This window comes from Accipiter gentilis, chromosome 17, assembly GCF_929443795.1.
Source record: "Accipiter gentilis chromosome 17, bAccGen1.1, whole genome shotgun sequence".
Lineage (NCBI taxonomy): Eukaryota > Metazoa > Chordata > Aves > Accipitriformes > Accipitridae > Astur > Astur gentilis.
The window spans coordinates 7250761-7278692 of NC_064896.1; the positions used below are offsets into that span (position 1 = coordinate 7250761).

General features: G+C 43.7%; 1 protein-coding gene across 3 annotated transcripts in view; it reads left to right on the forward strand.

Moving 5' to 3' along the window:
* HIVEP3 (HIVEP zinc finger 3) overlaps positions 1–27932 on the forward strand; it is a 117204-nt gene that overhangs the window by 73264 nt on the left and 16008 nt on the right. For all 3 annotated transcript variants that reach the window (XM_049820564.1, XM_049820566.1, XM_049820565.1), the window contains one exon: positions 20455–20630. In XM_049820564.1, coding sequence (XP_049676521.1) covers positions 20455–20630 — 176 coding nt within the window. The remainder of the gene's footprint in view (positions 1–20454; positions 20631–27932) is intronic.

Consider the following 27932-nt stretch of genomic DNA (forward strand, 5'->3'; position numbering starts at 1 on the left):
GAAATGATGACAACATTTAGGCTGCTGTGCCAGGACATCCCAGCCCATCACACCATCCAGCGCCATCCTGTTGTTTTCCCATATTATCCACCAGTGTCCATCTGCTGTGTCTTCATATATCCTTGGGGTGGGAACTCGATCAGGTACAAACCAGGTTTTTTTCTGTGTGCAGTGCCTGCATAGTGGACTTGTAGGCACCATGTTAATCACCTACAACTAATAGGGTTCCTGTCTTGGAAAATTTTCCTCTTTTATCTGTGCAAGGTACTGGACCTGCAGCACTGGGGAGCAAAGTCACTGTGTGTGGAAGGGGGGCTGGCAGGGCCAAAGGGGGCTTGTTCTGATCCGTGAAGGGAACCTAAAGAGAGCACCTTCTCTGCAGTGCAGAGACACAGTCCATAGGAGCTTAGCTGCAATTACCAGCTTCTTTCTCTTATGAGCTACTAGAAAACTGCCACACCGTGACAGCTTTCAGCTGCTACTGTTTTGGGCTGAATGTTGAGCTAGAGACTCAAAGTGAAAGCCCTTCAATGTCACCAGCAGACTTTGGGACTCTCAGGGGACTTTTTTTAATATATATTTTTCATCCTGTTTAAACACTCTCCCCCTCCCCCAAACCTTATGATCTTCCGCCATTTGCACACACAAACATTGGCATGTTTTTCTCTCTGTGTGTTATCTCTGCGAGATTTCCATGGGAAACTTTCCAAGGAGGGATTATTTCACAGTCCCTTTCAACCCACAGGGGAGGTGGCCGGACCCATGGCGTTTTCCATCAGTGTTGGGAGCCAGTCTCCTCCTCCCACCAGCTCCACATTCTTTGGAGAGAAATCCATGCTGCCGGTGCATCTCCGTGCTGGCGATTAAGGGACTGCATCCCTGCCTTACTCATTTCCCAGCTGCTTTGCTGCTTGTGTCTCTGATCTCACCCGTGAGCGTGGCATAACGTCTGGGAACAGACAGGCCAGCGTGATCCCGTGGCCCTTGCAGGAATGCAGGGGTTTGCGTTGCATCCTTGAAAAGTGGGGGCTCCCTGCTGGAGCCGAGAGACCTGCATTGGCTGTTTGTGCTGAATGATGGTCCCGTGAGAACCACTGTGCTACTGGGGCTTATGAAAACATTTGCGTGTCATAGTTCTGTTATCTGAAGTTGTAAAACTGTATCTGTAGAAATGGTTTCTAAAACTAGCAGGATGTAATTGAGACTATCCATGGCTGAAGAATGTTTAGGACTTCTAAAAGAAATTACTTGGGGCATGCACAGATACTGCTTAAGCTACAGAAGAATGTGCTCTTGGCATAATTGTATTTTTTATTATTATTATAATCATTATACACTGAAACTTCTGCACAGCAATTATCTAATGCACCAGCTAAAAGCAGATGCCTAAGAAAAAGGTGTTTGGGTTCTTTTCTTTTTTTTTTTTTTTTAAGCTCAGTTGCAGAAAAATGACTGGGAAAATAGCATTATGGGTTTTCCAGATTTTTTCCTCAGTAATTGTGGTATCTAATGTGCTTCGGTTCCAAGTTAAAAGATGAGGGTTTTGAACTGTAGGTCCTGCAAGCACAACTTTGGCTCTGCTCACCTCCTCACACATCATCATGGGTAATGAAGTCTCTACCCCTAGTTAGCCTTGTGCTGCCCTGTTTCCTTCAATTGCTTTGCATGTGTGATTGGAGCTGCCTAAATCATTGTGTTGATTATGTGCAAGAGAGAGCAGGATCCAGCTCCCTCTCTCTGGGCTGTCTTGGTTTTTGCAGCAATAGCAGAAGAGGGAAATTGCGAACTTTTTTTCAGTTGCTGAAGTCAGAAATTCTGACTCTGAAGATGCCCTGGGGAGGAGTAGTGAGATGGAAAGGGGCACTTTCAGAGGCACTCCTCACCCTGTGTGAGTGGCCCTCAACTGGAAAGCCACGGGGCAGCTGAAACGTTGCTGAAGACTGCATGTCTGACAGAGGATGGTCCTTAGGGATGTGTGATTTTGTACAGATGTGGGAATAGTAGTCACCAAACTCCTTTCAGAGTGCCTGCGCTGGAGGACCAAGCTGCCTAGCTGGCAAGAATTCAGTCACTTGGTCAAGGATTCATTTACAATGCATGGACCCAGGTCATGCTGCCTAAAGCAAGCCTCTGCTCAACCCTGCCTACAGCCCATGTCCAGGCCCTCGCACTGGCTTGAGGGCAGGTTGGATTGGGGCCCATATCTTAGTTGTAGAAACACTAAAAGAGCATCCTGGCGTTCATAGATTCAGTGGGACTGATGACTTACTGCCTCTTGCCAGGGGTTTCACAACACGGGTCCTCCCCATGGGTCGGTGATTCCTCATCATTACTAGAGACAAGTAGGGCTTAAAACCTCTCATCCCACTAGTCCAGATGAGTGCCTGAGGGTCAAGACACTTCACTCCAGCTCATCTGGAATCTCTTACCTGTCTAGAATCAGTCTGAAATTGGGTAGGACAAAACTTTCTTATGCAGTTCCTAGTGTTCCTGCTGTCCAGTTGGACTGATGGTATCTCAGGCCTCCTTAGGAATAGTCCTCATTTCCTTGCTTGGCCTTGACAGGAGACAGGAAGCACAGGAAATGAGAAATAATGGAATCAGTTCTTAGAAACCGCTTTGTCTTGGATCCAGTTTGAAGGATGGGTAAAGGCCTGGGATGAGTCTGAGGTGTGTGTTTCCTTGAAGCATTTATCTACCAGACTAATGTACAGAATTACAACACCTAGGTCCTGTAGAGCAGAATGAGGGTTGATGTGGTGGTCTACTTGTAGGTGATAATCTAAGCTCAGTTCATTTAGATCCTCTGGGATGTCGAGATGTCATAATAATCTAAGTGGCTTTGGGTATTTTGCCAGTGGTATTTTTTGTCTGGAGATCAGAAATTGATCAGCCATCAATACCCAGTGGTGATAAGGGCAGGAACAGACCAGAAAGTGATACTGAGTATTTTTGTTACTGGTGGTTCTCAGATTGTCTTTACTATGCTTTTGTATACAGTTTTGTTACCTTTGGGGAAAAAAGGGACCAGGCAGCTGGACTTGCTTTTATTTACTATATTTCAATATAGCCAGAGGCTTTTTGGCTTCCATGCTATAGAAATAAATCTGGTCTATTATTATTATTTATTGTTATTACTTATTAAGAGCTTTCACTGGGGAGCTGGACCTCACTTAGGGAAGTGTCAGACTCGGTGGAACCGGTCTTTTCCCCTCCACCTTCCAGCAGCTGGCGGTCAGCAGAGCCAAGGTGTGTAACTCGGAAGAGTCAGCTGGCAGGAAACCCCCAGGATCCTGCTAGCAGGGAGAGGTGCTCTGACATCTCGAGGTCAGCCGCAGGTTAGCACAAGGAAATGCACGTTGCAAGAAATCTTGAAGGACTTGGCTGCTGATGCCATTCTCATCCATGGTGTCTTCTCACCCGAGTCTTTCTGAAGGGCTCGAGACTCCAAGGGGGACCATTTCTCTTGCAAAAACACCCTGCTGCTTCCAACCAGCATCCTGGCTTCTGCTGAAGCTTCGCATGGGATTGGCAGTAAGGTTGTCTGGGCTGTCTTGTGAAGACATTTGGAAATCAAGCATTTGTCTCGAAGAAGTTATTCCATAATGTGCAGGATATCAGGTTTGCGTCCAAGATTCTTTGAAATCAAGGCACTTCCTGTTATTTCAAAGTGTAACCAGGCCGCCTTACGGGTGGGGTTTGTGTTATTGTTAATGGCAGGCAGTCTTAGACGTTCAGTTTTTATTGTGCCAGCAGTTTATGGATGGGTATTCATGTCGCTGGTGAAGAGGTGAATGAAATTCAATACTCCCTGGAGGGCTCTTGCTGGAGCTGCTGGAAGCCTTCTACACTTGGAGGAGAAGTGTTTGGGTTTATATTGCTAAGTAACAAAAGGATGGGGATAAAAACAGTTCCTGAACAGCACCCCCCTCCCAAACCCCCATACACCTACATTGAGAGCTGGGCGCTGTAGCCTCTTCATACAAACTAGAGAGGAAGACTGTGTCCCCCAAGGAAAACTCCTCCAGTGTGTGATGGTGGAGGTGGAGGAACTTGAGAGGAAGTTTTCCTTTGTTTCACCATTCCTGTTCTTACGGATTCCTCCTGTGATGCTCCCAAAGTCTATTGCTGACTAAGCAGCGGGAATGAAGATGTAGGAGGTCACTGTAAAAGCATCCTTACCAAAGTCTTTCAGAAAATCTTTCAGAAATAAGCTTACATGTAAGGAAGATGGGCTGAAGCCCCATGAGACAACAAGAGGAAAACAGATGTGTCAAAGCATACATCCATTGGTGAATGGGTTTAGTCTGAGCCATTTTTGTGGCTCATTTGTAAGAAGAATCAGTCCTTCTTATTCTGTCTGTGCATATCTTAATAATAACATGATTAGCATTACTAGAATTGACTGGTACTAAAGAGAAGCTGGAAGTAACCAGTGATCCCTGTATTATATTGCAACCTTCTCTGAGAAAAAGGAGAGGCATCTCCACTGCAGGGAACTTTTGAAATTTGCTTGAGTGAGTCAGCTGCACCACAAAATACCTTTTCTTCATCTTGTGAAATACTTTACAAGTTTTACTCATATAAGAATGGCTGAAAATTCCTTTCTCTCACTTGGTGTATTCAGGGGATTTAAGTAGGTAGCCTGGCCAAACAGTAAGGAAACACAAGGATCCTGTAAGACAGGACATCCATTGCCATCAGCATCAAGGACACTAGCAATGAACAGGGCACTTGGCCAGTGGAAGTATCTTCAAGTTGCTAATGCTATTAAAATACTAGGTTCTGTAGCTCTGACTGCAGTTCATGTCTCATCTACTCTAAGGAATGCCAAAATGCTCTTCATTGCCCATTTGAGTGATGAGAAATGTTCATAATAAAATGCATTTATTGATGTCAAAAAAATAAAAATTTGGAAATGTCATATCACATCTCTTCCAAAGCTTGTCAACATTAAAAACAAAATCTAAAAGATCATCATCAAAGTTGTAGTCAGACCTGTAAGACTTATGGTTAAGTGGACAAACTTATAAGTAGTATTTCCTAATTTCTAATTAATGGAATTTGCAACTTTAAGTGGAAATATATTTTATTTCATTCTATGATTTATTTATCCAGAGATATTTTTATTTGTAATATATACTGAAATTAGAAATAGTGCATAAGGGCATGGAGTCAAGACACTTTAGTCTTGAGGCAAGATTGGAGTGCAGACTTGATAACAGCAGTTAACATCTCCGAGATGTGTCTGAGCTGTGAAATGAAACCCAGTACAGAAGTGCCTGAAGTCTGGAGTGATTTAATCAGCCCAGTTTGGGGTAGGGCTGATGGACTTACTCACACAAATGTCCAGAAGCATGGTCAAACAGCCCTGGCCAGTCCATCGCACCAGTGTGGAAATGCTGGTTCAGGCTGTGTTCACCTTGCTGATATGGATAAGACGATCTCTGGCATCGTTTTGGTGAAAGGTGTGAACTCAGGGCTAAAAAACTATTGATGCGTAAGTTTGGTCTGTTCAATTCTTTTAACTCCGGAGTGTTCCTTGTTATTACTGAGATCGTCTTTGCCATTTACTAGGTTTGTTGATGTTGCAGCTCATAGCTTTCCAGTAATGTTGGCATGTTCTAGTACATGAAATAAGCTTAGGAAACATGACGTAACAGTAGATGTTGTTGATCTCAGTCTCAGTTTCTTTGCTGCTTCTTGTCTTGCTTAGTGAAGCGTAAAGTGGTTTTCAAATGCACTGTTCAGATCTAGCAGTGCTGTACCCCCTTCGTACTCCCACTGCAGCGGAGTAAATAATCACACGAGGAGTGGGACACAGAGGAGCCAGGCTCAGAGTGCCTCGCTCCAGAGCAGTAGCAGAACAATGCTACAAGTTAAATTTCCCTTGTGTGGTGTTCATCTTCATTATGATTTTTCTTTATGTGCAGAAATTTGGCTTTTTTAACACAACAGTGTTTTAGTCTAAAAAAATGTTTTGGTTTTTTTTTTTTTAACAGAGAAGCAACCAACCTTATTAGGTATCAGCTTTATAAGTCTCACCACAAAAGCAATTAGCATTCAGGCTGAGCATAAAATATGTTTTCTATGTTAAAGACCTTACAAAATTGACTGCTACACTACAGATTTATTGTAAAAGCCAGTAGAAGGCTCTTTTTTTTCCTGTCTGCCTGCCTACCAGTAATTCCAGTGACCGTGGATGGGATAGCTCCATTTCTGGGTCAGTGATCTCTAAAAGCAGAGGAATTACTTGCAGAAGATTAAGCAATAATTGGATGAAACAATGTAAATACAATTTTGGACAGAATACTAGAAAAAATTTCCAATGTACCCTTCTGTAAAGTGTCAGTTGAGTTTGTTTCTCAAGTGAAATGATGAAATTCCACTTTTTAATAATTTAAAACTGAGCAATGTAGCAATGGACAGCACACAGGGGCAGCGGTGATTTCTTTCTGTACCTGTCCTTGTCCCCAAGACCCACTTTGAGGTGTAAGTTGTAAATGGGATATTTATTCATTTCTAATAGGGTGGAGAACAAGAAGGCTTGTGTCAGATGTGGTGACAGAAGAGAAAATGCATTTCTGTAACATAGTCACTGGAGTCAATGGTTACTCACCTTGTCCCATGGCAGGAATATTAAGCTTTTTTCACCTTGACTCGTGTTAGGTAACTGGGGCCAGTCTGGTAACAGCACTCCCCTGTGCTGCATCTTAATGACATGGTGTCCGGCAAAAACTAAACCTGGGTCAAAAATGGAGCAAGCAGAGCACCGTGAACCCCTCAGAATGGACAGGCACCCTGCAGAGAGCTCAAGGAGGACACAACCGTGTTCAGGAGACAGGGAAGAAGTCCTCAAAAATTAAATCTTCTGGACCAGCCCATGCATCATGCCCAGAGGTTTTGAGCATCCTCTGGGTACCTCAGCTGAACCAGGAGGGGATTGAAAGCCAGAGAAAATTCATCCACAAATGGAATAAACTTTGAAAGTGACACAGGAAAGTGTCACTCCACAAAGCAGATTTTTTTTGCCAGAATGTGGCTATTGAGAGACTCCACTGACTGTTACATCACAGATCTACTTAATTCTGTAGCATGTGCATTTCAGCAGTTAATAAATGGACTAATTAGAGACTGAAGTATTGGTAGTATTTACCCATGTAAGTAACAACCGTCTCCAATCAAGATTACTGTAAGGAATGGACTTGACTTTGAAAAGGACTGGACTTCTGCTGGGCTACTGAAAATCCGGCTTCTCAAATGAAAAAGTCAGAAAATGTAAAAAATGCTAATTAATAGCATCAACCTTTCAGTAAATGGTGTAGAAAAAAAGCTGCTTGAAATAAATGTGGAGGTAGATATAATGTGGCGGTATCCAACCTGAACAATGAGGTGGTGTGTGTACCCCCAAAGTGTGCTTTTGTCAAAAAAGGGTGGTTCTTTGTACAGGCACACAGAAATGCACCTACAAAATGCATTTATGTTTATGCATCTCAGAAGCCAAATCTTCATAATGATAATTTCTTTGAATGTTTGTAACTGTGTTAATATAAACTCTAGAGTATATTGGTAGCAGCTTCAAAATAGAGAGGGGGGATAGATCCTGGAGCTAACAACCATGCAGCAAGAGTAGCGGGCAGAATGTATTGATGTAGGCACTTGTTTCTTGCATTGGATATTTCCGTTCAACATCCTCAGTGCAATTTGAAATAATTCCTGAGTTGTAATTGACCTCAATTCAAAACAGTTTCTTCAAGAATTTGATTATCTGTTTAGGACTAACAAGTGTTAAAGACATTAACATGCCTCGAAAAATACGGGTACTGCAGGGAGTGCAGTTAGTACTGAGAAATAAAGCACTGAAGTAAGGACATTAAACACAGTCCTTCCTCCTTGACATGACAAGCAACAGAAGGACAAGAAGGCAGCCTATAATTAAAACAGTGATGGCATCCAGAATCATTCATAGCACTTAGAAAAGTAGTTGCAGAAAGAGCTGTTTTGAGAACAAGAAGTATCTGTGTCAGATGAGAGTCACTTAGAATCAGACAGAGTCATTAATGTCAGATTCTCCGGAAATTGTTTAATCAATTCTGATGGGGGTGGAGGAGGAAGAAATGGGATTGAGACAGGTCATCTATGGGGATTTCCATGCTAGACTTTCTCTATGAATATTTTATGAATCAGCTGTATGAGTTTGTGGTGGTGGTGTTTTGGTTTTTTTTTTTTTATCTGGTATTTTATTCTATTTGTATTTGATCTTCAAAAGGGAAAGGTGATGTTGGAGCAGTGCCCTGGGAACAGTGTGTGTGCTTACCCATGTGGACTTTTGTATTGTGGCCTAACCTGTCTGACTGGTGCTGGGAAAAAAAGCCCAGCCTTGTGTTAGCAGTCATGCAGCATTAATTTATTCTAATAACATATAGAGAAATCTTTGGAAATGGGCACATAGAGGTGGAAGGCAGACGTGTTGTTTTGTGATGCTGCCATCATGTCCCTGTCATTGCAAAACACTGAAGCAGCTAATTACTTTCTTTTTTCTTTCCTGTTTATGCCACTGTGGTGGTAGGATGAGGTATTTACATTGCATGTGCTCTGCAATAACTGACTTTTGCGTGGCATCTTCTGAGGACAGGGACACATGTCCCCATCATTAAACAAGAAGTGAGAGACTGTGGAAGTTTTTGCATTACCTCTCTGCTCTTGCAATTGGATTTAATGGAAGGGAAGCCCAGAAGGGACTAATTAGCCAGTACACACAATATAATTCCACATTTCTTCATGCTTAGGTGGCTAAAGCTGACCACCTGGCAGGGACAAGGCACCTTGCAGTGAATGTACTTTCATTTTTTTAGTCTGGTTTAATCTCTAATTGCATTTTAGTAATCAAACCCAGGTTTTCAGCTTGTATAAAGCAGCGTAGTACTATTTACATTGATATTTTTCTGAAATAGATGTGTTTTTTATAGTGGTTTGCAATGACAATTAAATGATTGAAGAGTAGAGAGGATGAAGTTGTATAACAGCAGATAGAGCCATAATGAGTATAACTGTAATTAGACTAGAAGTAATAGACTAGAAGAGGTCTGATGCCACAACCCAAAATTGAATCAAGCTTTCACTCAAGCATAACACGCAGAGAATTAATACAAAACTGCACTAGTTTTGCAGTGTTACATCCATATACAATGTTTGCTGGTATTGTGCTTGCTCTGTGCTGGATTAATTTAATTGAAGGAAGTCCCATGGTCTGTCTTGGACATACCACACTGCTCAAGGGCCAGCTTCAGGATCAGGGATCAGGTACAGCTGTTGGTGGAGCAGTCCTCCTGGTGCAGATCAGCTCATGCAGTCACAGATCCTCTTGTCTCTGTAGCCCACAGCACTTCTTCAATCAAAATAGGCTCTACTGGCAAAAGGATTTGCTTTTGCTAATGGAGAAATGCCATTAAAAGTCATTCTCTGGCTTGTGTTTTTATGTTAGTAAAAGGTTCTTGTGTGGATTTGGGTTTTTTTTATGCATATTTTCTGTATTGCTTTCACTCTGGCTGTTTGTCTACCTCTGGAGACCACTCTGTGTGTGTTACAGAGGTGTCAACATTTTTGTCAGCTCTTCCAGTGAATTTACAGCAAGAAGCTGTATCCAGTGAAAGGTGCTTTAAAGGCTGAACCTGCAGGAGGTCTTATACTGCTTAATCCATGCCACAGTATTGTGCAGGGTAAACCTACTTAAAGACATTGCCTATCTATATTCATATTTATCTTAAATTTTCCACTTTTTGGTTTCACCCTGTAGTTCTTGGGATAACTGTCAATAATAAATGTCTCTCCATCCTGACCATCACGTACATCTTTTCCAGATCATTAGCCTGTCCCTAGACCTTTCACTGTCTATGGTTCAGTATGATATTTGAATCATTCACTTTTTGTATACTTTCCTCCCAAATTCATCTTTGCATCCATTCCCTTCACCAGAGATGTTTTTTCACTCCCATTTTATCTGGTTTGCTGGCACCATTCGAATTCTGAAATGCAAAAACCTGGACACAGTGTCCCAGATGTGATCACATTGAGAGAGATTTCCTTTGACTTGGTGTTTCTACACTGACCTCCCCATGTTCTGGTGGTCTAGCTGCCTCGTCACAGGGCAGTGCTATAGGAAGCAACTCTGGTGGCTTTTTTTTCAATGATATATGGGCTCTGCCAGTGTTCATTTTTTGTAGGCAGGCTGGAGAATCACTGATTTGCTTTTAAACAGTGCCTTGACCACCCATGGTGCTAGCATCACTTCTGAAGCAGCTGACGTGTCCCATGCAGCCCCAGTGCCACTGAGGTCGTGCTGACAGAGCTGTGATCACAAGGAGCACACTGTGGGGATACACCCACTTTATTGTTTCCGATTCAAAGAAATGTGGAAAATTGCCTTAGGTAAAATCTGAGCTGCGGGGACCCACCAGGGATATTATAAAAAGCAGAAAGGGTAACTTAGGCCTGAGCTGTCCTGTACGATTATGTTTTTTTTTTTGCAGTGCCATAACATTCCTCCTTCTATCTATGCTTACATTCCCGCAGAGAGGAAATGAGCAGGATATATTTATTCCTGAAGTTGCCTTTAGAGTTTCTTGCTGAATTGATTTGCATTTCACAGTTGTGGAGATCAGCATTGCTGGCAAACCAAAGGGACTTTTTGCTCTGTGGGGCACCAGCAGTGCCAAAGAGTACTGGTTTCCATGCAAGCAGACATGCTGTCCTGCGCTTTACGTGTGCTAGTGACTGTATGAATGGTGTGCCTGTCCTCCAGTCGACGGCTAACCTCATGGCACACAGCACAGAGTGGGTTTACATGCAAGAAACCTGATGGTTCTTTGATCATCACCTCTTTTTACCTAAACTGACTGAATGATCATAAGCAACATCTTCCCCTTTGAGGTACTGCACTTTGGTGAGGCTAAAAACGTTCCTGTGCAAAATGCTTTAAAGGGTTTCTCTGAAAAAGTATGATCTGCTTTTGATATGACTTGATATAAAAATAACAATATTTGGTGCTCATGTAACTTTACCTGTTCAGTTCTCTAAGCAAGATTAGTCAATTCTGGTAGATTTTAAAAACAGCAACATGATATCCTTGACTGCTGCCTCTCCTGACATAGGCAAATGGGGTTTCCATCTGCAAATAATGCATTCTTCTTCAACGCTTTCCAACTGTTTCATAAAGATGCTTCCTGATAAGTGACAAATAGTTGGAGTGCTGCTCTGTACGTGGATGAGACATAAATACAAAATGTCAGCAAGTCCAGTACTGGTAACACATAGAAGATCACAAAAGTGTGTTTGTGAAAAGCTTCCCACTTTATGTAGTAAAATTAAATCTACAAAAATGAGTTACTGACCTATGTATTTCTACCAGTATTCATTGCTTGGTCATGATAGAAGTTTTATAGAGCCTAGGGCCTGGAAAGCAGCTCTGGGCTTGGACAAAAGTTCCTCTTCTGAGCTTGGCATGGCATCTTCACAAAGGGCTTTGTTTTAGAGATGATTCTCACTGTCATCTCTATATTAAAAAAAAATAAAATACAGGTGAGTTTTAAGGCACTGCCCCACAACTACCCATGACAGAATGTGATCCTGCTCACTTTATGCAGAGATGTAATGTCCTGTTTCAGTGGGAAAGCATGGCAAGACCTGCTCTTTGGCGCCAATGCTGGTGGGCTGTCACATTGCCAAGGCTTTGTCCAGAACACTTGAAAAAATTGAGGAATATCTCCTTGCTCCTGCCCTCCTGACAAGTCCTTCACTTTTCAGCAGGTTCCCCCAAGCCCCACTGACATCCTCTCTCAGTGTGACAGGGCTGGGGAGGATGGACAGGAGAAGCCCGCAACCATGTTTATTTGCACCATGCCTTTTTCTGTACAGGTGGGCTCATAATCTCACCAGGGTGACTTTCATAGTCCAAGGGATGCTTCTGCAGTTGTTAGTCCCAACTGCAAGTGGTCTAGGAAGGCAAAGCAGTAAAGCCTGGCTTTGGTTTGGTTGATCTAGTGTGTACTTCTCTGCAAAGACCTGAATCACACCTGGGACCTGGCCCTGAAAATCTGAGTAACACTTTTAATTATATTTGTTTAGTTAATGTGGATGATAGCATGGGTAAATCTGTAAGTTTTCCTCCTTTAGTGTTAGTATCCAGTAACAGTGCGAATTTAGCCCATGTCTGCTGGATTGGAAAGGTTTATCCCAAAATATGGGAAATTCATAGCTGAGTACCAGCTGCATTCCCTTTTATAGACTTGCAGTAGCTGGAGATGGCAATGACTCTTAGCCAGGCTAGGTACCCTGTTCTGCATCTGAAAGTGTCTCATTTTGCTCCTGTATCCTCCATCCTCATCTATTGCTTTACCTGCCAGTCCGTACTGTCTCTTGCCAATCCTTTCTCTTCATAAACCAATCACATACCCACATCTCACTTTATTTAAAAAATGCAAGTTATAGAAGCCATCAGGTGTCACCTTTTCTCAAAGGAGCATGTGGTTGTTTATACTTTACTTCTTTCCTCCATATATATGAATATATGATCATATGCCATCATGAAATGATAGAGTTTTCGATTCTTGGAGAAGTAAGGAGGGGGGTCAGCAGAACTGCTACCTTGGACTTCCAGAGGGCAGACTTTGGCCTGTTCAGGAGACTGGTTGACAGAGTCCCTTGGGAGGTAGTCCTGAAGGGCAAAGGAGTCCAGGAAGGCTGGACATTGTTCAAGAACGAGATCTTAAAGGCGCAGAAGCAGGCCATTCCCATGTGCCGAAAGATGACCCAGTGGGGAAGAAGAGCAACCTGGTTGAACAGAAAGCTTTTGCTGGAATTCAGGAAAAAAAGGAGAAGGCTCAGGCAACTCAGGAGGACTAAAAGGATGTCATAAGGGAGAAAATTAGAAGGACCAAAGTCCAACCAGAACTTAATCTGGCTACTGTTGTAAAAGACAATAAAAATGTTTCTATAAATACATTAGCAACAAAAGGAGGGCTAAAGAGATTCTCCGTCCTTTATGGGATGTGGGGGGTAACATAGTGACAAAGGATGAGGAAAAGGCTGAGGTACTTAATGCCTTCTTTGCCTCAGTCTTTAATAGTAAGACCAGTTGTTCTCAGGGTACCCAGCCCCCTGAGCTGGAAAACAGGGATGAAAAGCAGAATGAAGCCCCCATAATCCAAGGGGAATTGGTTAGTGACCTGCTACACCACTTAGGCACACACAGAGGTCTCTGGAGCTGGATGGGATCCACCCAAGGGTACTGAGGGAGCTGGAAGAAGAGCTCACCGATGCACTCTCCATCATTTATCAGCAGTCCTGACTAACCAGGGAGGTCCCGGTTGACTGGAGGTTAGCAAATGTGACATCCATCTGCAAGAAGGGCTGGAAGGAGGATCCGGGGAGCTGCAGGCCTGTCAGTCTGACCTCGGTGCCGGGGAAGGTTATGGAGAAGATCATCCTGAGTGCCATCGCATGGCACGTACAGGACAACCCGGTGATCAGACCCAGTCAGCATGGGTTTGTGAAAGGCAGGTCCTGCTTGACCAACCTGATGTCCTTCTACGACAAGGTGACCCGCTTAGTGGATGAGGGGGAGGCTGTGGATGTTGTCTACCTAAACTTCAGTAGTCTTTGACACCATTTCCCACAGCATTCTCCTGGAGAAACTGGTTGCTAATGTTTTCGATAGGTGTACTCTTCACTGGGTAAAAAACTGGCTGGATGGCCAGGGCCAAAGAGTGGTGGAGAATGGAGTTCAATCCAGTTGGTGGCCAGTCCCAAGTGGTGTTCCCCAAGGCTCAGTATTGGGGCCAGTTCCATTTAATATCTTTATCAATGATCTGGATGAGGGGATTGAGTGCACCCTCCGTAAGTTGGCAGATGACACCAAGCTGGGCAGGAGTGTTGATCTGCTTGAGGGTAGGAAAGGTCTACAGAGGGATCTGGACAGGCTGGATTGATGGGCCCAGGCCAGTTGTAGGAGGTTCAACAAGGCTCAGTGCCGGGTCCTGCACTTGGGTCACAACAACCCCATGCAACACTACAGGCTTGGGGAAGAGCAGCTGGAAGGCTGCCCGGCGGAAAAGGACCTGGGGGTGTTGGTCAACAGCCGGCTGAATATGAGCCAGCAGTGTGCCCAGGTGGCCAAGAAGACCGATAGCATCCTGGCTTGTATCAGAAGTCGTGTGGCCAGCAGGACTAGGAGAGTGTTTGTCCCCATGTACTCAGAACTGATGAGGCTGCACCTCGAATACTGTGTTCAGTTTTGGGCCCCTCACTACAAGAAAGACATTGAGATGCTGGAGTGTGTCCAAAGATGGGCAATGAAGCTGGTGAAGGGTCTGGAGAACAAGTCCTGTGAGGAGCGGCTGAGGGAACTGAGGTTGTTTAGCCTGGAGAAAAGGAGGCTGAGGGGAGACTTTATCATGCTCTACAACTACCTGGAAAGAAGTTGTAGTGAGGTGGGTGTTGGTCTCTTCTCCCAAGTAACAAGTGATAGGACAAGAGGAGATGGCCTCAAGTTGCACCAGGGGAGGTTTACATTGGGTATTAGGAAAAATTTCTTCACCGAAAGGGCTGTCAAGCACTGGAGCAGGCTGCCCAGGGAAGTGGTTGAGTCACCACCCCTGGAGGTATTTCAATGATATGTAGATGTGGCACTCAGGGACATGGTTTAGTAGTCAACGTGGCAGTGCTAGGTTTATGGTTGGACTCAATGATCTTAAAGGTCTTTTCCAACCTAAATGATTCTATGATTCTGTGAATAAACTTGGAATTCCCACAGAAACTCAGGGATGAGATGTGCTGTTTTTCCATGTGTTTCTTGTTGCTCCTCGTGCAGAAGAGACATAATCAAAGCTGCAGGTTTTCAAATAAGACACCAAGTGTCTGTGGTTGGCAAGTTTGTCGTGGTGTCTCTTTGCTTTGCCTTTCCATCCTGCAGCCACAAGCAGCCATGGACCTGAAATGCGTGAGGAAGCTGATCCCAGCAGCAGTCCTGAGAGGGAGCTGTGTTTGTAATATTTTAATCTGCTGTCCACTATCAATCATAGTTGGTCTTTTCCAACCTAAACGATTCTATGATTCTATAAGAGGGAGGACTCTTGATAAGGCACATCCATTCATCTCCTCTGGATCGGCAAAGAGCCCCATGCAGTGGAGACATTGCAGCATGTGGGGATGGGAGCAGTGGCTGCCCAGCCACTCTTCCCATGCCAGCAGCATGTGTTGCTGATTAAGGGAAGATTTAATACCCCTCAGCCTCTGTAAGATTCCCCACAAGTCCAAGCCAGCTACTTATCTTTGGATCGATCCTGATTTGTCAGCTGAATTAGAGTGCACTCAAAATGAGGGTCCTATTGCTTCAGGCACTGTGTTGTACCTGTGGCAGAAGATAGTCCCTGCCCCAATATTTTACAAAGCACAGTGAGACCTAGGTTCGCTGCCTGTGAGCTGGTCATCTTGGATAGGGTAGTGTAATTCTTCTAGTGTGAAATCTTACTTGAGCTGCTGATACCTAATTCAAGGGCAAGATGATGTTCATAGTAACACCATCATACCAGGCTTCTTGCGTATGTCCAGTCTGGGTCGTGGAGTCTCATTCGGCTCAGACTATTGTCTGCTGCAGTTTCACTGGAGATTGGCAAGTGCTGTTTGCAGAAGATCCATTACTTCAGACAGGGAAGAGGGGATTTCTGTGCCAGGTCCTCTCATATCCATACCCAGCTCTTTCTCTGTCTTGCTGCATCATTCTTCGGAAGTTCATTGTTTGTCTTGGTGCAATATCCCTGTCTGGTAAATTGGGATACTAGAAGGTTTTATGATGCCTTTATAAACCTGGAAATGACATTGTCTGGTCTGGATTTTGTAAAGAAGTCCTTCTGTTTGTTCTGCTGTTGCTTGGTTTGAGTTAAGGGAGTTTCATAGTTAACTGTCTGGGCTTAAGGACACACCTCTGTGTGTGGTGATCCTTAACATAACATAGGCTGCAGTCTTGTAGGCTCTCCTACCCTGTGTTTCCCTAGGGTATGCAATGGGTAAGGCTAAGGACTTCTGCTGCACATGCAGTTTCAGAGTGGGTATTGCAGGCGTCACCATGGAAGAAGTGGTCTAATCATCTAGTGGGGAGCTGTGAGAAAGGCAATAAACTTACCAGTAATTAGTGACATTATAATAGTTACACATTTATTAGCGATCTGGCAAATTTTTCAGGTGGCATTAGATTAGTTAATACAAAGGCAGACTGTCAGGAACTTGCGAAGGATTTAACCAAGCCAGATGAGTGGGCAGTCTGATGACAGAGAAAATGGGCCATCAGTAAAACCAGAAGACTTACACCGAAAGCAACAACCGGAGCTACTCGGTTCACTTGACTGTGAACTTAATGCAGTGGCTCAGGAAGGGGATCAGATATCTGATTCCTGCTACTATGTACCAGAAATCCAAAAAGCAAACAAGTGAGTTTAACAAATGTCAAAACCAGTCGAGGAAATACTTGTTCAGTTGCTGCAAAATGAAAGAACAGGGGTGTTCTTTACCGTAATACATTATCAAGCTTCAAATTCTGGAAATTCACAAAATCAGGCTGCCTACCTGTGACTTGCAAATAAGGTAAGTGCAGCTGCTGTACACAGGCTACAACCAGCAAGGTCACATTGGCAAAGACTTTGCAGGGCAAGGTAAATTCCTGGCAGTTGTAGAAAGGGGGAGAGACGGAGTGATTCAGCGCAACTGTGTCTCATAGTGAAGCAATGAGTCCCCCAGAAACCTGCTCTCCCTTCCTGCCTGTGAACCACGAAACTTCCTTCCCCCTCTGCTCTCCAAGGTTTTATCATGTGGTTTTGAGCCACATGAGGATTTTGGATGTGGCTTACAGCACTGAGGAAAAAAAAAAAAAAAAAAAAAGAAGTGTCTGTGGCTAAAAAGGATAGTCAGATATTTGTAACAGCAAATACTAAGAACTAAGCCTCCTAAAGCCTGCAAAGGAATAAAAGCTTCATGGTTTTAGGTTTCTACTAAGTTTAAGGGAAGAAGCTGAGACAAAGCTTTCTCCAGGTTCATGTTTTCCCATTGTTGGGTTTCTTGTGACTCCTGACAGTGATGGCCTGTTCTGGGGCCATCAGGTTTCTGAATCTGGTACTGTCTATGGGAGCACCAATGCGGCCATGGTTGTGCCAGTTCCTCTTGCTCTGAAAAGTGTAGTGGTTGCACAAAATTCAGCAGATGTGCATTTGCTAGCAGAACACAGCAAATAACCTTTCAAAAAATGCATCAAATAAATAACTGAATTTTTATCTTTTTCTCTGTCTGTTTGAAAGAACTATTTCCTAAATTAGTCTCTGAGCTCATTATGGCCAGTTAGCCTCCTGGGTTTCAAATCATCTCAATATTAGATGGGGGCTGTGACACTGTAGGAGGTGTAAGTTGCTAACTACAGGATTATGAATTCCACAGTGCTCTGGAAGAGAAGCCCAGATTTGCTGACACAAACTCCAACTGTGGATATTAGAGGGATCTGGTTACAGCAAATGTTACGGAGCAGGAAGATCCTTTGTCCAGGGTAAATCTTCACGTGAAGTGAGCTGTCATTGATTTGTCTTTCTGATGCAAATTATATGAGTGTGTTAGATCCACAAAGAAACCAGCGTCATACTGAAGTAATTGTCTCCTTAAACATATTATAGCCTTCGATGTAGACAGATGGCATTTGCAGCAGCCCTCTCTGTGTTGTGGCAGTATCACTTCCCTTGCTTTCTTCTTGTTTGGTTTGGTATTTCTGTAGGCTACCTTTCTTTTTGTTTCTCTCCTCTCCCTGTGTGTTTTACACATTGTATCAGGGAGCTGTAGAAAAATATCTGTGTTGAAGGATGGCTCAGTCTCACAGAGTGTCAGATAAACTGCAATGTCTAATTTCAGATTAAATCACGTGTCCCTTTTTATCCAGGAAAAGCCAGCCCCGATAGCTTTAATAAGGCTGACGAAGGGACTGTTGGACACAAAGAACTTGCTCAGAGATTTCCATGTGAGAGTATAATTAAGGGTAGTGCAAGTACAAGGCTGATAAAGGAGCAATTTCATTTTTTAAATGACAAGGTGATTACCAGCATAATGACAGAATGAAAGGAGGGCAAGAAGGAAGCCTCAAATACAAATTTGAACAGAAGAGAAATCAGGATTTCTGGGTTCCTTTTGCTGCTTTTGCTGCTTTAGTGTTAAGTCACTGACTGAATGAAGAAGGGACATTGGCCATCCCTAACAATTAATTATGTGTAGCCTGGTATCTGTACAGTTAAACAGAGGTAGCTGGACATACTGGGGTGGAGGCTGGCAGTCAGTGTGTGCTCTTCAGGCACCAGCTCAGTCCCCTCTGGCCAAATAATGAGAACCTTGTGATGAAGGGGTTTTGGTGTTGGGTTTTTTTGGTGGGGGGAAAGGCACGAGGTAGATGGCATTGCTGTGGCTTCAGTTACAGGAGATAGAATAAAGTATCTGGGCTACCAGATGACCCTGGTTATGGTCTGGAGAACTTCTGCTGACGCTGAAGGACAGAAGTACAAGCTGCTCCCCCACATGTAGCTGTTGGACACTGAGACCTGGTTATGCTGGTGCTGCTACTGGTATTTCAGGCTAGACTGAGGCTATCTAGACACCCATTTTTCTTCTCTAGTCTGTGTCTGAACCTGCATAGGAGGTTTGTGACCTCATCACCTTAATGCAAAAGGAACTCATGATCTTTTAAGCATCTGCTCACATCTCTCCTATGAAGAAAAGAAGTGGCTCAGCTTGCTGCTTACAGATAAGACCTTGAGGGGGAGAGACCAGGACTAGCCAGGAAAGGAAGGGTTTAGTCCAGAACTCACAGGTGGCACCCAGGGGGATTATTCTGAATTTCATGTGTATTAGATCCCCCAAACACCCATGTGGAACTGAAATTGCCTGTACACTTCCTAAGTGAATGAAACAAAATGGAGCCAAGGCCATGCGCGTTCTGGCTGGGTGGGAGATGAAGGGGTTCATGCAGTGTGACTTACCTGCTTTTAAATACACACATGCGGGTAACGGGGATGCATTTTCTTGGATGCATCCTGTGCAGACCATGCCATTATCATTCTGTCAGTTCAGGGATGGATTCATGATCTTTGTGTATTTTTTACTCAGTTTTAAATGATCTTTTTTTTTTCTGCATTATAAGTACATAGTTTTTTTAGGACTTACTATATCTTCACTTAAATAAGTGCTTAAGATATTCCTAGTGCTGCTGTTTCTATTCGGTTTCTATTCAGTCTGGCTGCTGTTTTCTCACCATGCTGGTTTGGAATAGGCTTTATTGGGAAGATACTAAAAGGTGACTAATGGTGCTGTATGTCTTTGGATCCCCTATTAAGATGCTTTAGAAGGCCTGATTTTCAAAGGTGGATGTTTGGAGATTTCTGAAGACCAGACATAATTCATACTGGATAGAAAAATCAGTTGCAAGAAGTACCACGCTTCAAAAATTTGGCCTCTTAAAAACCCGAGGGGACCAATTTCATGTTACCTTATTCTTCTTGTGCTGCAAGTACAGGAAATTACAGACTCCATTTGCTAAATGACAGGAGGCTAAATGATTTGTATCAGTCTCACAAATATTTTTCAAACCCCCATCATGTAGCCTTCCCTATGCACTAATGCGTGGACAGAAAATAAATTAATATACAATGTGAAGGAAGGATGACCAATCTCATTCTCTTGGGTAAACCTAAGTCATGACATTGTGCCAAAGATAAAAGAGCCTGGAGTCTGTGGTGTTTACATTTAGTGTTAGCACAATGTATTCTAAAAATGGAGTTTTTCTTCTCTTTGTGTCCATTCTGGGTGTCTCATTCTAGCAAGAGTCTGTGCAGGGACCACAACTTGCAGTATGGCATCAGAATCTTCTCAGATGGCTTTTACTGTTGCAATGGGTGGGAAAGGTTGTATCACAAGAGGTTTAGCTAGGATGTATTCTCTCAGTACTTTGCATAGTACAGCAACAGACTGTGCATATTTTAAAACACAGCACAGACTGAGAGAGAGATGATTCAGGCAGCCAGGCTGGACTGTGACATATCTTATTCAGACTATTATGAGTGCCTCAGTTTTTGTTTGAGGACGGGGAAAATCAGGGCGTTTGGGTGACCCTGTGACTTATCTCAGACTTTGGGCTATTTGTCTGTACAGACAAGCAGGTGTAGGATGTAAGAACATATTCCAGAAGAGGAAGTAGGCATCTGGGCAAAAGCTTTTGAAGATATTTTGTATTTAGCCTAATTACCCAGAGCTAGCAAATGGTAAACGAGACCAATGGTGTCAATAACATGCTGAATTAATCCAGGAAAGTTGTGACTACTTTTGAGGTGGGAATCTTCTTTTTTTTTTTTTTTTTTTTATCATGACACCTGTTGCTCATAGGTACAAATCAAACGAAGAGTATGTGTATGTGCGAGGCCGTGGAAGAGGGAAGTATGTATGTGAGGAGTGTGGAATTCGCTGCAAGAAACCCAGCATGCTGAAGAAACACATTCGCACGCACACAGACGTCAGGCCATATGTCTGCAAGTACTGTAACTTTGCTTTTAAGACCAAAGGTAAGAGACAGTCAGCTCCTAGCTCCTCTGCTTAGTATATTGACTTACAAGCCTTCTTGGGGGCGCTGCTGAAGGGGAAAGGAAAGCCTTCCCAGGGTCTGGAAAACTCCAGGAGTTGGAGGGAGGGGGATGAGGGAGTCTTAAATTGGCTGAAGTTTTCAGAAGAGGACCAGTCCTGCGTTAAGCTGATGCGTGTCGCGGTGGAGAGCACTGGCTGCATGTGCCAGCCTGCAGCAGAGCATCTGCGCCATCCTATTTGTGCTTCTTAAAGGGAATGATCCTGAAATACAGCTTCGCTGCCAGGGATTTTTAAACAAAATCACCCCAGAATGAGAGCAGGAGCTCCTGGATACAGGCAAACATCCCTGAGTGAGCACCTGGAGACAGTCTTTGGGTGGCTTTTTATGCTAGTGCTCTCAGGATCTGTTTGCGCTGCACATTTTCATCCTTGGCAGTTGCATGTAGCCTCAACATTTTCTGTATCATATCAATAGACTTTTTCTCTAAAGACCTCCATTCCAGGACATCTAGTCATTAATGATCCACAATCTCACTACCACCAGATACTCTTTGCAAGCAACCTTCATCATTGCCTCAGGGAGCGTGTGGGTGAACTCTATCAGGAACATGTAAAACCACATGCAAAAAAAATAGTCTCTTCCAAGAGACTGTGGGTAAAGTTCTCAAAAGTGCCAGAGGTGCCCAGGTCCCTTTAACTTCTCATAAGAGTCTGGCACCATGGATTTGACAAATCTCCCCTCCATCTTTGGTTGCAGCAAGTCTTGCAATAAAGATGTTGAGTTCAGTTCTTGATTATAGTCTGACATAAATATAAAATGACTGTTGTCTGTAGCTCCATCATTACACATCTCAGAAGATGACACAGCTGGGAGAGTTAATTACTCAAGAAGAGTGTCAACCCAAAAAAACCAGTGGTACCCAAGGAGGTGGCACAGAATGGGTGTGGGAAGGAGGCACTGGGTGCTGCGTGGACCGTGGCACACGTGCTTACCCAGAAGTGCCGATGGGGGGTATGTCTGTGCTAGACAAGTGACCCAGACACCGGGTGATTCAGGGTGGGCAGTGCCTGGAGCTGATGGCTTTGTTGGTAAAGCTGGTAGGCGATTTATGGGTAACAACGTGTTGGTAATCACTACGCGTATGGGAGCATGGGGAAGTGATACTGAATTTGAGGCCAAATTCTCGTCAGACACATGCAGCAGATCCGAGTGACGGTTCTTTCTCTCCCTCCCAGCCTGGAGCTATTTCTGATTCATTTTCTTTCTCTTTCCCTCTTGTTTTTGTCACTTCGTTCTGAGATTTTCCTTTGAGAGGTGAATCCATTCAGCCTTTTCCGTCACTTCACCTTGCTTTCCACCATGCTTCTGTTAGGCTTTTATTCAGGATGCTGTGATCAAACCATCCTTTTCACCAACTCTCTAGCTGCTTTGCTCTTCATGTCTACTCCCTTGAAGCACACAAACTGTCAGCACTGGCTGTGCCGATTGCACATTGCAAATAGACACTTGCCTCCAAGGGACTTCCCTTCTTTAGCTTTGCAGGAAATTTGCATGAGGAAGGCAGCATGGAAATGCTTCCTTCAGAAAAAAACCCCAGTGTTGGGGTTTGAATACAAAACTATCCAATTGCCTATGGATGCATAAGGGGGCAGAATTTCCCCGGATCAGCGATTTCAGGACAGTTGCATGATGGTAACTTGGAATTGCATGAAAATGGGTCTTTGCTGGAAGCGGGTGACAGTCAGAGCCCTGGTTGTTTCCTGTGGGCATGCTTATATTCCACATAACTTTGCAGCACTTGGGTAAAAGCTGTTTGCTTTGCTGATGGATACACAAGGACCTTTGGAAGAGTTAGTGGAGAGTGAGAAAAAGATCAGCCTTGTGTGCTGATAAAATCATCAGTTAAAGTCCAGTTACAGAATCATTGCTGTTGGTGATGGAGTGCGAACCAGAGGTCCAGGAGGTTTGCAGAACTGGATGTTTCACAGCTTAGTTTGCAGATGTCTAGAACAAGTTTGTTTGTGCCCTGATTCATTAGGATCCTCATTCCTGGTGTGCAGTTTTGCAACCACAGTTAATTGCAGAATGGAGAAGCTGGAGCTCTTGCTACTGGACTGCACTTGCAAAAACATAAGCTGAGTTGAAGCTCTTTTAGAAAACAGCTTTCCAAAGTTAATTTTAGCCTTCAGCGTAAACTCAGGGGGGATATCTGTGGAGCTGTCTTCATTTTGGCTGTGGTAGATCTCTCCAGCATGATCTAATGCTCTAAACTCTCAAGTAGGCTGGAAGCAGTTAAACATTTTTTTATTATTATTAATTTTAATGAGGATCTTTATCTGGTTAAAATGTACCTCTCCCCCCGCCCACCCCGGAAAATCCATATCTGTGTTCCAAGAACTGGGAAAACTTTTGCAAAAGAAAGAGCTTTAAATATTTTCCCCTTTTCACTAATTATGCTGCTTGTCTGCTTTTTGTGCATTTCTGTCACTGTAAGCAAAGCTGTTCCTTTGGGTTACAGAACTGCAGGGAAATTTTTTTTTTATTATTTTAAAACAAATCCATGAGATTTTTGTGTGCTCACTTAGCTGATGGAAACAGCAGTCTTGGAAATTTAGTTTGTAAAGATTTATTTGATTTTATGTTTCTGGACCAGATATAAACGTGCCTCTTTAATGAGGTGTCTCTACCTCCACTGTAGTAGCGCTCTCCTAAGAGGTTTGTTACCGTGGCCTCCAAGAGGTTGTCTAAAAGAAGTTAAGCAACTTCTTCATTGTTTTCTTACCAGGAAGGAAATGAAGAAAAAGTTGCAGTCTAACAATTTTCCCTTTCAGGAAGGTCAGGGAGAGCTTTTCCCTTAACCACCTTCCCAGAGGGGACACAGGAACCGCCAGCCTTCCCTTGTCACTCATCTCCAGACCCTCAAGGGAAGCGCAGCCCCTTTCTTCACTTCTTCTCTTGGGTGACTTGGGGATGTGGGTCAGTGTTGGCACATTAATTCCCCTCCTGTGCAGACATTATCCTTTTCCACAGCTTTTTTCTGTTCCCGTTCAGACTCACATCAGGCTCTCACATCCTGATTACTTAAGATTTCTTAAAATTTCTGGACAAAGTGTATGGAGCAGCTCGCTGTGTCGATACTGCTGCCTTTGCTTGGAGGTCAGAAGGGACAAGGAGCTTCACATTAATTTAAAAGGTGCTTGTGTAAAGGACATCAGTGCCTGTTGGCTGAAGATATCCATTTGATAGTCTAGTCCACTCACAGTTTCCAGACAGCAGACTTCTTCATGTCCTCAGCCATAGTCTTCCTTTAATAAATTAGTTTGCAGTTCCTTAAATCAGCACATGACAGGCACTGAGGTTATTGAACATGTTAATATATTAAATGCATTACCCCCTCAGCCCTTACAGGCAAGGTTATGGCTGCACAGTTTATTATTATTACTGCTCTAGCAGACTCAGCGCTCTGCTAAGCCTCCTCTGGAAACTACAGAGCAGGTCCAACTGGCGGAAAGCTCCAAGAGAATTAACTGCTGTTATAGCAGAGCAGATTGATATACAGATTTGCAAAATGTCCCTGCACCCTGTGTGTGCTGGGGCCCTTCCTTAGTGGCTGGGAAGAGGGAAAGGGTCTGAGCATCCCTGTGGAGCCACTGCTGGGAGGAGGCTTTGGTTCCCCTGCTCCTCAGGATGTCAGAAACCTCTGATGGGATGAGGGCAGAGTTATCCTCAAGAATTTGCTGCTTGCTCCCTTATGCAATGTGACGTGAGATGTGTCGCTGGGAACAGAAAATGGCCCAGTGGCCCAGACAGGAGATGAAACACTGTAAGCAAAAGGGCTCTTTAACTTACATGGGAAAGGTTAAAAAAAAAAAGGAATGAGGGCTGGAACTAAAAGACTGGCAAATTCAAGTGAAATATTAGCTGTTATTTTTTTAAACAGTGCAGCCATTAAATCTCAGCACAAGCCTCAATGGGAAATATGCTAATTTTCTGTATTTTGAAATCTGCAAATCCAGCCCGGGTAACTTTCTGGAAGATTATTTTTTGGCTAACACAAGTTGATAGGCTTGATCCAGAAGATGGCTAATATTTTATAGCCTGTATCAATACAGGCCGGCAGGCTAGATGTTCAAATTCTCTCCTTTAATCTTTAAGTCAATAAGTATAAAAGATAATGAAACAAATTTTAAAAACTGAAATCTCTTCCCCAATAAATTAAAGCTTTCCTTCTCATAGAGTCTCACTTGGGGACATTAACTCCATGCTGAGACCAAAATCAAGACCTGTGCATTACATAAAACCTATTTCAAGGGTTTATCTGGGACGAAGAGTATTGGCCTGTGGCTGGTTCTCTGTGTGCAAGTGCATCTCACAGCAAAACAGGAGTCTGCTAGTTGCAGAGGAGCTGTTGCTCCCCTTGCATATTATTTTAAAAGAGGAATATGAAAATACTTAAGTCCTGGAAAGCTGTGAATGTTTGTATCACAATGTCGCCTTGGACACTGAGATCATGTAGTTGGTCATTTGCTGGGTTTTTGTTGTTGTTGTTAAATGGCTCATGTTTAATAGGAGAAACAGAAAGCATGGTGTATTCCTGATATAGACCGGATAATTTTTCCTGGAAGAATTTCTGTCCCCTACGTTTTGCTTTAACTCCACCACCTTTAAAATATGGTAATGGATATTCTGAAAAATTAATTTTCCTCTTTAAATTTAACTGAGAAATCACTTCTAGTCCCTATTAAGCTGCTTTAAGTGCTTTTGGAACACTAGAGTTTTAGCTTTCTCAAAACAACACAAGTATTTAAGCTGCTTTAAGTCCAGAATAAGACCTCACAACATCAGAAGAGCTTAAGCAGCCAGTAATACATAGTTATAAGCAGGCATAATGAGACCTGTGCTGATACTGCATGTACTCCTCCAATGCAGCAATAATTGGGGTAGGGTCACAATTTCCACTGATTCCTGAATTTATTTAAATATAGCCAGTCTATTTCAAATCTGGGAACTTTTTGGTAAACAATCCGCAGTGAGGACAACTTACCTGCTTAGGATTCAATATAGCTGTTTTGCTATTTAAATCCAGCTTCCTTGCCTGCTAGTTTCTCTCTTGCTCCTTCAAATATGTTTTCCCCACTGTTTCCAAGGAAGCAATGCTATGTGGGTTTTCTTGTGCTTTTTTTTTTTTAAGTTGGGGACCAGAACTCTGTAAGGCAACAAGTAGCTGTGAGTCCTTCCTTGTAGGATTCATATCCAGCTTTTACTTAGGCAAAGTGGTGTTGATTTTACTGGAAATTTGCCGAAGGACTTTAGCATTTAATCCTGCCAGCATTAATTAAGGGGTCTAAAACACAAACTGTAAGAAGAACCCTGATAAGATAAATATCATTGTCCTCCAAATTGCTCCCAAGATGGTAAATCAGCTTCTCAGCTAGTGTAAGTAAGCCTCGAGCTTTTAACTTCCTTAAAATGATGGAAACTTAGGTCAGATGAGAATCTGGCCTGCTGAGTTGCCCTTCCCTAAGAGGACAGCAGCATCCCTGTTTTGGTGGAATTTCTTCTTGGTGTGCATGCAGGGTGCTGTGCATGGACAGACCGTGCACCGGGGGGATTTGCACCAAGAGCTTTGCAGGCTTATCTTGTTCATCAGCGTGTGTGGGTATTACCTTATCTAACCAAATGAGAATGAAGGAGTAGAAAAAAGTAGAAAGGGAAAGAAAGCAACACATGCTATGAATTGGTGCTTTGGTATTTTGCATAAACTCATTTGCACAGGGAGTTTTGGCATTGCCCACACAGTGCCTTCCAGCTCACGCCTCTGCAGGCAGCCTGCGGGGGGAAGGAAAAGGAGAAGCCGTGGCGTTGCCTTGCACAAGGACAGTTGCCTCCAGTGAAAATAAAAAAGGAAGCGACACTGATGGCTTCTGGCAGAGCTTGTCAACCCAAACCGTTGCTCAGGGCGGAGCCGAGTCAAAGCAGAGGTGCACTGAAGTGACGGCGGAGAGCTGCAGGCTGCCGAAGCAGCCAGCTGGGCTCCCCGTCTCTGCCCAGGTCCTGCAGCAGCAGAGTGTGTGTTCACTCCAAACAGCGCTGGAGCTAAGGCAGTGGGGAGGACTTGTGCGTATAACCAGCCTTGGGACATCTGAAGTGGCCAAGGTGGCCACTGCGTGCCTCTGAGGACCAGAGTCCTTCCCTCGAGTATGGGGTGGCTGCAGTCTTGCCCAAAACGCTGCATTCAGCAGCCTCCCGCAAGTAATTAATGTTATGCCCTCCCTGTTTAGCCAAAGCCAGATGCATGTAGCACAGTGAATTTATGAGCTTGTTTGGGGGATGTAGTAGCACCAAAATGGCTGGTGGACCTCCCCTCCCCACTCTTCCCACCATGGGGATCACAGCTGGATTCCCGAGGTGCCACAGGCCATAGGTTAACCAACAACCCCCTGCTCACACCAGGCATTTACTTGGGCTCATTTTCTGTGTTTATTATCATTGGAGGGAATCCATTTAGGGATTTTGCTGTGGTAACTGAGCAAAGACGGGTCATTTTTGTCAGCCAAGATGTGATGTGCCATGATGGACAGGCAGCAGCAGCAGGGTTTGATTTCAACAGACTGAGTCGGTTTGTCTTTTTGGTAGTTAGGTCCAAAATTAAATTCCAGTTCTATGAGGCCACAGTTTGGACTCATTGGATACTTTTCAGTGAAATAGTTTTTCACTTTAAAACAATGGTGATTCACTGGAACCAGAGGACCAGAGTCCATGAGAGCATGCTCTTGTCTGACTGGGTGTCTTTGGGTCCACAACAGAACTCCTGGTCCAAGTGGAGAAAGAGAGGTCTGATTTGGAGCAAGGACCTGAGCCAAGCTGGCCTCATCCTCATACCTGAGTGTCCTAACCATAGGGCTAAGGGTATTTAGGCATGAAGTTTAAAAATAATAAATCTCTCTTATTGGAGCTGTTTTGCTGCATTTAAATTATTAAATATCCTTTGAATCCACATCCTAGATGGGTGCCAGATACGCAAGGATATATAGTCAGCCTTTGTCTCTCTTGGTCTTTCCTGTTGGAGCTATTCCATTTTGTATAAAATGGGCTAAATAAATAATTCATGGGCCAAAGAGAAACTAACTTGGTAGCTAGATGGTTATGGCACTCTTCTGAGATGTGAGAGCGTCATGGGTAATTCTCTGCTCCAATGAATAGTTGCTTATTTATTTATACTATCCGGAGCAGCAGGAGGAGAGGTTGATAGAGGCCCTCTATACTCCCACCCAGCTCAGGG